Source organism: Ochlerotatus camptorhynchus, unplaced genomic scaffold (assembly GCF_037179485.1).
Source record: "Ochlerotatus camptorhynchus isolate MF236.1 unplaced genomic scaffold, CSIRO-AGI_Acam_v1.1 ptg000081l, whole genome shotgun sequence".
Lineage (NCBI taxonomy): Eukaryota > Metazoa > Arthropoda > Insecta > Diptera > Culicidae > Ochlerotatus > Ochlerotatus camptorhynchus.
This window is the reverse complement of record NW_027040571.1, coordinates 1,957,152-1,967,276: the sequence shown is the minus strand read 5'-3', so window position 1 is coordinate 1,967,276 and position 10,125 is coordinate 1,957,152. Positions and strand designations below refer to the sequence as shown.

Genomic DNA, 10,125 nt, shown 5'->3' with positions numbered 1-10,125 from the left:
ACGTTTCAGATGTTGGTTTCAATAACATGGCGGCATATCAGCCAGCTGAAATCACAACTCTCCTGACCGACGCTTAGCTTGGTATAAAGAGAGAGAATACGAGCTTAGTATAAAAGTATAATATTATTATACATCAGAATGTATTTTCTGCAAGTATACAAGCCTTGTTTAAACTTGGTTTGTTTGTTTCCAGCAGTTGTCATTAAGATTTTGTTTTCTTTTTCAAATGATTATAAAACGCAGTTTGAGGAAACATCGAAAGCTGTTTATTTTGATCCTTTAATACGTATAATTGAGAATACTAACAAATAAACAGGCAGCCACTGTCCTAATAAAACTACCCGAAAAAAAAATAACAACAAAAATACATTAAAAAACAATGTAACAATAAGACGAAAATTATTGTCTTAACAATGATTTATATTATTACGTCTACAATAAAATTACCTTGATTTATGTTGTACAAAACAATAAATTCCATGGTAAATGGAAAATTTACAATAAAAAAGGGGGGTTGTTAAGTATCTTAACAGTGAAATTTTCGTGATTTTCCCATATATTTTTTTTCAATAACATTATATATTATTGTTATTTTACTGTTGGTTGGCGAATTTATTGATTAAAAAAAATAACAGTGTACTTTACAGTGTATGTGTTGGCTTGACAGATCTACTTTATCGACTTTAAAAATAAATCGAAAAAATAAAACATTTATGTTGGTATGTCTGTTACGGGTGGTCCTTTTTTTTACTGGTTATGGATCGAGATTCGATCCGGAACTTGTGAGAAATGCAGGCCAGCTCCTCTGCGCTCGATATCCCTAGGTCACGTCTCCTTGGTGGTTGAGCGTCGTTGATAAGTTAATGCATTCGACTGGAGAGAATCGCCCATGAAATATGCTTCCACCTGAGAGTTCCTTCCTGACATCTTCAAGTGGTGGAATTTTTTATTATTATTGTATGATTATTGACTGCACGGAAAAGGTCTCCATTAAGCTTTAGAGAGGGTCTAGGATAAGATATGAGCGGACGCGGACTACCTGGTTTTGAGCCAAACGAACTGTCAAAGCTAGAGCCATACGAGCAGCGCCTATCTTAATTACATTGGCAGTGTTGCTGACCCTCTCATAGTCTGCATGCTTCAATCAGATTTATTTTTATTGTTCGTGAAGTAGCCCACAATCAGTGTTCACTCGGCTGTCGACAAAAGCAGGCCACTCTCGATGTGTGTCACGCGATCGTCTGTTTTCTGGGTAGCAACCATTGTGTGGTCCCCCTCATTGTTCATTTATCAGCAGTTCTTTCGGTCGATGCCGCGTCGACTTTGGAAAGCAACCGTTTAGTGATGAGTGTGTGAGTGCTGACCACGTTTTGCGTCTATTGCTGCAATGGAAGTTCTCTGACCCTCGTTGGCGTAACTGCCATACAATGAAACCTCTGGAAGCGGCTCCAGTTCTGATGGAGGAGGCTTTTTGGATAGCGGAAGATAAAGTGTTTATTGTGTTGTACCTTTTGACTATTGTTTTAAGATGTATTGTATAGTGACCAAGAATCCTCGGCTCTGTGAAGTTAATTCGTTTGAGCCTTATCAAATAAATCAATAAACAAGTAACCCACAATGAAAATACACCAATATTTAATGTAACAACAATTTTTATTGTAATAGAGTTGTTCATTATTGTTCATGATCGAATCATGTTAACAATAAAATAAATGAAAAATACGATAAAAATCATTGTAACAACATATTATCAACAATCAATACGAAACTAACGATTTTAAATTGGCTCACCACTTTAGTAGCCTATTGGTCCCAAGCAAACGATTAACGTACCCTATTCTAGTTGAAATTCTATTACTACACTATGTTTGTTTTGATTCGCTATGAAAGTTTGACAGATAACATCAGGGGTGTGTGGATTCATGCAGAACATGCAGGGGTGAGTGAAATAGCTTGGGACTGCTTGGGACCGTTGTTCTGGTACTGAGTGAGCCAAAAATAATAATGATTTTCTTCGGGACCCAGTGCCCTAATAAAAATGGTATGGTTAATTTGCTTAACGACGTGTTCGGGGTATCATCCAAACCATTTGTGGTATTGTTCAATGATTTGGGTTATCGTTCGTTTGTGGTAATTTTTTATTAGGGTGGTCTTAGAGTTACCTCTATGATATTATTATGAACATTCATTGTACAGCTAGGTAGCAGTTTTGCCGTTTTCGGAAGAGTACAACATTATAACAATCATTTTTACTGTCGACAATAAATATTAATGTTAGAGCATTGTTTCCACTGAAAATTTCACTGTAATTTTTTTTTCGGGTAACCATAAAAGAGAGCTTAACGACGTGTTCGGGGTATCATCCAAACCATTTGTAGCATAGTTTACCCATCCGGGATACAGTTCGTTTATGGTATTTGTTTATTAGGGCGTGTGGTAGAGCAAGCAAATTTCTTCTCAAATCTGTTGGGGTTGCTGCGGTTGCTGTTATTTTCAAGCTGAGGGGCTGCAGCTATACAACAGTGGCTAATAACGCGTTAATATGCCTTGCTCGGCTGGTTTCAAATACACGCCTACGGAACAAACCTTGAAGAAAACCTACCGCTATCTTTACATTGTGTATGGTCACTTGTCGCTACTGCCGTTGACTGCATCGCCGGATGCATTGCTACCAACAATCAATACGAAACTAACGATTTAAAATTGGCTCACTACTTGACTAGCCTATTGTTCCCAAGCAAACGATTAACGTACCCCATTCTAGTCGAAATTCTAGTACTACGCAATGTTTGTTTTGATTCGCTATGAAAGTTTGACAGATAAAATGAGGGGTTATTGGTTTTTCCTATGTTTCGAGGGGTGATTCGACAAGCTTGGGACCGAAGATAGTACCAGAGGTGAGCCAAAAAGTTGAGCACGTTATTTCGGGACCTTCTAGTCTTAGAGTTACCTCTATGTTGCTACTGTGGATCGTGGACGCTCTGACATTCATCATTGGCGACTGTGACTTGCTGGTTCCCGGAACTAGGGTTCTGGAAGATCCTGCGATTTCGTTGCCGGTATACCTAAGCCTGCCAACAGGATTCACGGAACAAAACTTGCGTTGCTTTGTATTTCATCATAGCGGACTATGCTGACCACATGAATACTGACGGAAATTCTCGAAAAACTTTTGTTATATTATTAGCATAATAAATATAAAATAGCGAAATTTTCTCTCCAAATCACATACCTTCGACAAAAAAAAAAGAAAGTTGAACGATCACAAGGGCCATTGCGTTTGGTTTGACTTTCGATTTGTTTACCTTTGTATACATTAGATTTCCCCATCGTTATTCGGACTTAGTATAATTTTAAGAAAAACTTTAAACCGATCAAAGTATAAACATTGCATAGAGATTTTCACGTCCGGTTGTGAATATCCGAGGAAAATACATAACAAATCGATGTCAAACTCATTTTGACAGATCTACTTTCATACATTTTTTAGGTTAGCCAGAGGAAAATAATAAACAACTTTACACGGCGTTGCTCCCACTAGTGTGCGAGCGTTAAACGTCACTAATCTCTACACGGTAAGAAAAAAGTACCCAACGGCCAGTTCACTTTTACCTACTTTTGACTAGTTTGTCTCATTTTCTCCTTCTAATGTTGTCAAAAAAGAAGGAGCGAAACCACCCAACAGGGGTAGTAAAGTGTGGGAACCCAACGTTGAGTATAATCATATTTACCTACTGTTGGGTACAACTAACTTACTTTTGGTTAAAAAGCTAGTGGAAAATTCCATACGAACTGTACACAAGTAAAGGAAAATTACATTGACCCCCCTAATAAAAAATAACCATAAACGAACGACAACCCAAATCATTGAACTATTCCACAAATGGTTTGGATGATACCCAGAACACGTCGTTAAGCAAATTAACCATACAATTTTTATTAGGGCCGCTTCACCTACTTTTGGGTTCCTGCACTATAGTGCCGAGATGAGTGAAAAGAACTTTATTTTGGGTACTTTTTTCTAACCGTGTATAACCATAAAATGATTTAATTTTAATCAATTTTAGTATTGTAATGTTTTTGAGTGTAGGTATAAACATCAACATCTGATTATTTGACAGTAGTTGAGCTTTGCGAAAGAACGGCGCGATTGTTTGTAGTTCAGGAATAATCATCTACCACAGCATACCGAGGAATTCCAGCTCGATGTGAAAAAATTGTGCAAACATTTCGAAAAATGTCCTCGACGCTTCTGATGCCGGAATGTTGCCGCTGTTGTTTGGTCGAGGAAAACGACATGATCTACGTGTTCGACATACTGGATGAGTTTGACAGTAAGATTTGCGATCTGATAGCAACCTGCGGGGGTGTTGCGGTGAGTGTTTTGCATTTGCTGTCTAGGTTGAAATTTAACTTTTCTTTCCAATAGATTACAGAGGATGATATCTATTCGAAAAATATCTGCGGGAACTGTTTGAACGATTTAGCCAATGCGGCCCGATTCCGGGAACGGTGCTTAAGCACCACACTCATTTTACAGAACACGACTATCGAGACGAAGGAAGAGCTTCACCTGCTTAACGAAGATGATGACCCGAAGGGTAGCTCTGGGGTTCCAGAGGATGAATTTATAGAGGAGATAATCGTCGAGCAGGTTGAGGACGTGGATGCGGAAGATGTGCTGAGGTTATCCGAGATTCAGGATACGAACGAAGAAAATCAATCGGACATCCAGTACATCATCGCCGAGGAGCCGACCGAGTCGGAGTTGCGAGATTTTGATTACGATAATTTAATCAGCGAGCAAAATGACTTCGATGAGGAACATATGGAGACCATTTGCTTTCAGGAGCTGGATAAAAATGTCGAAGGTGCCGTCGAAGCATCGATTTTAAAGCCTGTACAAAAGGAGATAAAGTTTACCCTTCCTAAGCCCGTCCAGCTGAACTTTGTGTGTCCACACTGCGGAGCGGGATTTGCTCTGCAGAAAAATCTTGCCAGGCATCTCGTGATGCATCAAAACTATGCCTGTGATATATGCTCGGTGGTGTTTGATAGGTTGGTCAATGGGATTTGTAAATTACCGTCAGTCTAAACACCAATTTCGATTTCAGTGATAAGAACCTCGCTTTTCATCGGTTATCACACTCGAACGATCATCCAGACGAGCCAACGGAGCATTCAGATCTGTACCCCGAACCAAAGACTGATAAACTGCTGAACCCGAAAAAGAATCACCGTTGCACGTATTGTGACAAGGCGTTCGTTTCCAATTCGGCGCTGGTCGCTCACGTACGGGTGCATACGCAGGAAAAGCCGTTCCCTTGTAACTACTGCCCCAAGCGGTTTCGAACGGTTGGGGCGCAAGAACTGCACGAGCGACGTCACAATGGAGTAAAACCCTACAAGTGTGATCTGTGTGGAAGGGGATTCGCCGAGAGTAGTAATCTCAAGGTCCATCGTCGTACGCACACTCAGGAAAAACCACATGTCTGCACCGTTTGCAATCGTGCCTTTGCCCGGGTCTTTCTGCTGCAGATTCATCAACGAACGCACACAGGGGATCGACCGTTTCCGTGCGAGGATTGCGGAAAGTCATTTTCGCAGCAGGGAGACTTGGCCGCCCACAGACGTATCCACACTGGCGAACGACCGCACAGATGCGATATCTGCGGGAAAGGATTTATCAAGAGCAGTGGTCTCACACAGCATCGTAAAAAACATGAACTGCAAGGAGAGGACATCCGGATGGTGCTGGTCGATACGAAGCACGATTCGTCGAACGTGCTATCCTCAACGGAAAGCATTCTCACGGAGAAAGAGGGAATTTTGGAAGGCTACGATTTGGTGCAGTGCAACCAAATTGACCCGGAGGAAGGTATAGATGAGTTGATGATTGAAGGTGTGGTGGTAAACAGTTAATTATAGAAGTGTATAACTAGTTCAATTCATTCGGAGTGTTTCAGAGCCATTGAAAGAACAACTTTATCAAATAAATGTGCAGAAATGCATTTATACTAGCAAATTTAAAACAAACTAAAGCAAAAATCAAACTTAAATCAAGTGGTTAAAAGGACAAAATCAAAGAATGCCGTACCAATTCTTTCTTGACAATCTGGGAACGTGTCAAACGGTTAGCTGTTATGCTAACAGTTGTTATTGTACTTCTGAGGTATTATAGTTGACATGGTATTGGGTATTATTTGTTCGAGAATGACTTACCTGCCTCGGTCGCTTAATACTTGTATTTGAAGTTCATCTTGAACAGATACTGGCACTGGACTTGGGCCACCTCGTATACAATGTATTCGTTGTACAGAAGCGATGTCATCAACTTTTTATCCTGCACGATGCCCTTCCCCAGTGGGATCTCTACACCGTCCGGACGTACGTGGGCTTCCTTTGGATTCGGTTGAGTGCGTCCGACACCTTTTGTGCTGTGCTTATCTGCAGGCAGCTTGGTAACGTAGTGGGCCTGATTATACTCGAGCATGTCTCCCAGAGCGACTTCACACAACATCATAAGACCGGTCGAGTTCGATGGACTAGTGCAACAGTAGTTGGCCGACTTGGAAACCATATCAGCAAAGTAGATACCCTTGCCGAACATATAACCTGTGACTGGTGCTTCCGGAGGAGCAATCTTCAAACCATGAGACAGGATACCCACAAAATTGGTAAGGCGCGAACCGTGCCACAAAAGCTTGCGGTTATGCAGTTTTTTAAACGGTTTGTACCGTCGGTCTTCGCCCTTGCGTTTGATTTTGAAGATTTCACCGATTTCCAGCTCATAGGCCGTATGCGTCTCTGCATGAGTGTTCTTGACATACCGTTCCAGGATTTTAAACTCTTCCGAATCGCGCTTGAGTGTTTCCATGTCCGTCTTGAGCTGTTCGTAGTGGCCATCCAACGGGTTCTTCTCAACATCCGTGTTGGCATTCATTAAACTGTAAGCAATTTCAATCTCCGTCAAGCTGTCCAGCATTGCTTGCTTTTCGGTGATTTGCTCAACCGTATCCAAAACCGGCGGAGTTTCGACACCAAAGCTGTGCGGAATCAGAGTGTAGAACCGATTAGAAGCATCAATAAACTGCGGATTGCTACCACCGTTAACGATCAAATTTGAAATTTCCGTCAAGACCTTCATTGCCGATTGCAACTGCTTTTGGGAGAGTTTTCCCAGCGGCATCTTCTCCATGTCCAGCTCAAATTCCAACATCACCTTCTTCATAGCATCCACATCGAACAACATTCGCACCAAATCTTGTACCGCTGGTTCCAGCTTGGATTTGATGTCGTTATTCTCGACGAGTGTCTTCGTCTCCTCATCACCGTAATCAATATCCACCGGATAGTACATTCCGGAGTGCTTGCGAAACACCCCATGGCGGTATTCGTCCCAGCTGTTGCCGCTTTTTTCTTGGAAGTGATGCTCAAACAAGCCCATCGCATCCAACAATGTGCTGCAGCTTTCCACCTTGTTTCCACCAATAGTCGTACCAATGCGTCCCCACGAGCGGAAGAACCAGAATCTGTAAGAAAACGAAAGATTTTTATTTTTTCAATTTCCCCTAAAAACTCCCCACTAATTAAATCTATACCCACTTGTTACCCTTGTCAGCAACTAGAACCTGCATTTTGAAGTACGAGTTCTTATCCGCCTGGATGTCCACCTTATTCAGCACACTGTTATACACCTCCTTGTGTTTCTTGTACACGTGAGCCACATCATCCAGGCCGGAATCGGGGTCAACAGCCAAGCCACCCTTCAGCTTGAGTGTTATCTTTGATGGCACTGATTTCGTGTAGATGCTCTTCTTCGATTTGGACTTCTCCTCGTCCTGTGGGATTCGAGTGTGCGGATCCGAACCCCAATCACAGATCGATTTGCTAGTAATGTATGACAGTGCACCGCCACCCTTTGCATCTTCCAGGAAATCTTCCGGGACCACCTGAATCTGCAGATCCTTGGCCTCCTGCATACGACTACCCAACTTTTCAACTTCATCCGGAGTGGAAATGATAGCAGCCGTTGTATTGGTAATCTTGGTGCTAACTTTACCACCTAGCCTTTGGATTTTCTCCTTGAGCTTGTCCTTGGGAGTCGCCGTCTTGCCAAGGATAACAAACTGTAGCTCATAAAGCGGAGGCTTTTCGCGCTTGATTTTCGGTTCCAGTGTCTCCTCTTTCTTCACCTTTTTCATGCTAGTACTAAGACTAGGTGGAACGTACTTGATGACCCTGTCACTCACGACCGACTTGTATTTATCCAAGAATGAGAATGCTTTTTTGATTTCGGATGGTACCTTTGTTGGAACTCGTGGAGGCTTCTGATCCGTATTCAAGCATTTAACCCACTCGGTAAGATTGCCTTCGCACATGTAAGCAGACTTTTGCAGAACATATTGTCCTTTACATTTCGGACATGGCTTAAGCGCCCCAAAGGTCAAAATGTCACAGACGCGCTCCAGACAGGCGTCGTATCCTTCCGGAATAGCTTGACCATTACGACTCAACATACTGATCAGATCATGTTTCTTCATCTCCAGAACCTTGATCTTGTCACGGATTTTGAAGAATGCTTTCTGCTGTTGAGCGTACAGCTTCTCATCGATTGCCTCCTGGGCCGAATCGGCTTCATCCTTCGGCTCGGACTTGACTTTCTTCTCCGGCACTTCCTCCTGCTTGATCGCCGGAAGCAATTGCTTAACCTTCGCCTGGTCTTCCTTCTTAAGGGAGCTAAATCCAGGTAGTACCTCACCTTTCTCGAAATAGCCCAACTCAGAACGCAACTGTAAATAGTCATCATTATTATTATTAGCCTCTATCCTCTACCCAAAACCGACGTACCTTCGCGAAACACTCCGCATGATGCCACATCGCCTGACCACCGTACTTCATTCCAACCTCGGTTGTATAGTCCACTTTTTTGATTCGAACCTCATCCTTCAGGATTTTGATCTCACACCCACGACAAGTGGCCCGACCAGAAGAGGCGTACTCTACACAGAAGTCCTTCAGTGCCATACTCTGCTCGGCTGTACGCTTCTTGCCCTTACCCTTACCTTTTCCGGAAGTCGAGGGCAGCACCACAGATCCCAGAGCAGCTACAATAATTGATTAGCCACGCTCATCAACAAAAATACAAGACACAACTGTACTTACCGATTTTTTCCCGCAGCTTCTGCTGATCCTCATAGCGCAGCCCCTCGAAATGGGCAATGTCACCCTCGGTGGTCGGCCGGAGCTTCTGGAAGAAGCACTTATCATGATACCACTGGGCCTGCTTGCCATCGTGGAAGGCCGACTGGACCATCGCACCGAGCCGGAGTACATCTTTATTGATTTTGGTCTTACACAGCTTGCATGAGGCACGACTACTTTTGGCGTACTCGGCCACATACGGAAGATTCTGTGCATCCATTTATGACGAACGTTCTGACCACAATTCGACAAAATAATGCACCAAGCATCCAAACAAAACTAGCAGGAATTTGTCACGTATTACGCGAATTCGCTTTAATTGATCGACTGATGTACACGAAAGTACAGGAATGATTGAATGAAAATGGCACCACACTCTCAAGTTACTCTCCCATTCCCGTCTCGTTCTATTTCCTTCGAGATCGATTTGCTAGCGTGTGCGAGAGAGTGATGGCGCTCGTGCATTGTTTACATCCTATTTGCCACCGAAGTCAAATTCGAAATTTGGTTTGGCGCCAAAACTGCGAGATTTGTACGAAAGGTGGAAAATGAAATTTGCTTTCGCACGTTATTTAAAAATTATTTTAGGAGAATCCATCTAGATAGCTAACACGGTAACCGAAAAATACACAAGAATTACTATAACAGATTCACTCAAAAAATATTGAAATCTAAGGCTGTGAACCATTTGCCGAGTTAAATTTAACTCGTGGTTAAAAGTGACATTTCGAAAGTTATTTTCTATGTTCGAAAATCCCCGTGCTGTCGATCGACCGGTTTTCGAGCCACGGTTGTCAAAATTTAACTTCTTGTCTGTCAGAAATAACCATGCTCGGATAGCAGGGTTAATCGATACACACTTAGAAAATAATACCGAAGTCGGTTTAATTTTCTACCGAACTACATCGGTTACCAACAACG

At 42.4% G+C, this 10,125-nt stretch overlaps 2 protein-coding genes across 2 annotated transcripts; one reads left to right on the top strand and one right to left on the bottom strand.

Annotated features, from left to right (window-relative positions):
• The first annotated feature begins 4,182 nt into the window (after positions 1-4,182).
• Positions 4,183-6,012, top strand: LOC135698007 (zinc finger protein 354C-like). The gene is made up of 3 exons (XM_065217870.1): positions 4,183-4,375; positions 4,430-5,058; positions 5,115-6,012. The coding sequence occupies exons 1-3, from the start codon at positions 4,238-4,240 to the stop codon at positions 5,920-5,922; spliced, it is 1,575 nt and encodes a 524-aa protein (XP_065073942.1). The 5' UTR covers positions 4,183-4,237; the 3' UTR covers positions 5,923-6,012.
• A 122-nt stretch (positions 6,013-6,134) lies between these two features.
• Positions 6,135-9,537, bottom strand: Parp (Poly-(ADP-ribose) polymerase). Its single transcript, XM_065217869.1, has 4 exons — positions 9,166-9,537; positions 8,851-9,107; positions 7,606-8,792; positions 6,135-7,532 (listed from the first exon to the last, which is right to left on the bottom strand). Exons 1-4 carry the CDS (start codon positions 9,422-9,424, stop codon positions 6,236-6,238), a joined length of 3,000 nt encoding a protein of 999 aa, XP_065073941.1. The 5' UTR covers positions 9,425-9,537; the 3' UTR covers positions 6,135-6,235.
• Positions 9,538-10,125: the final 588 nt, after the last annotated feature.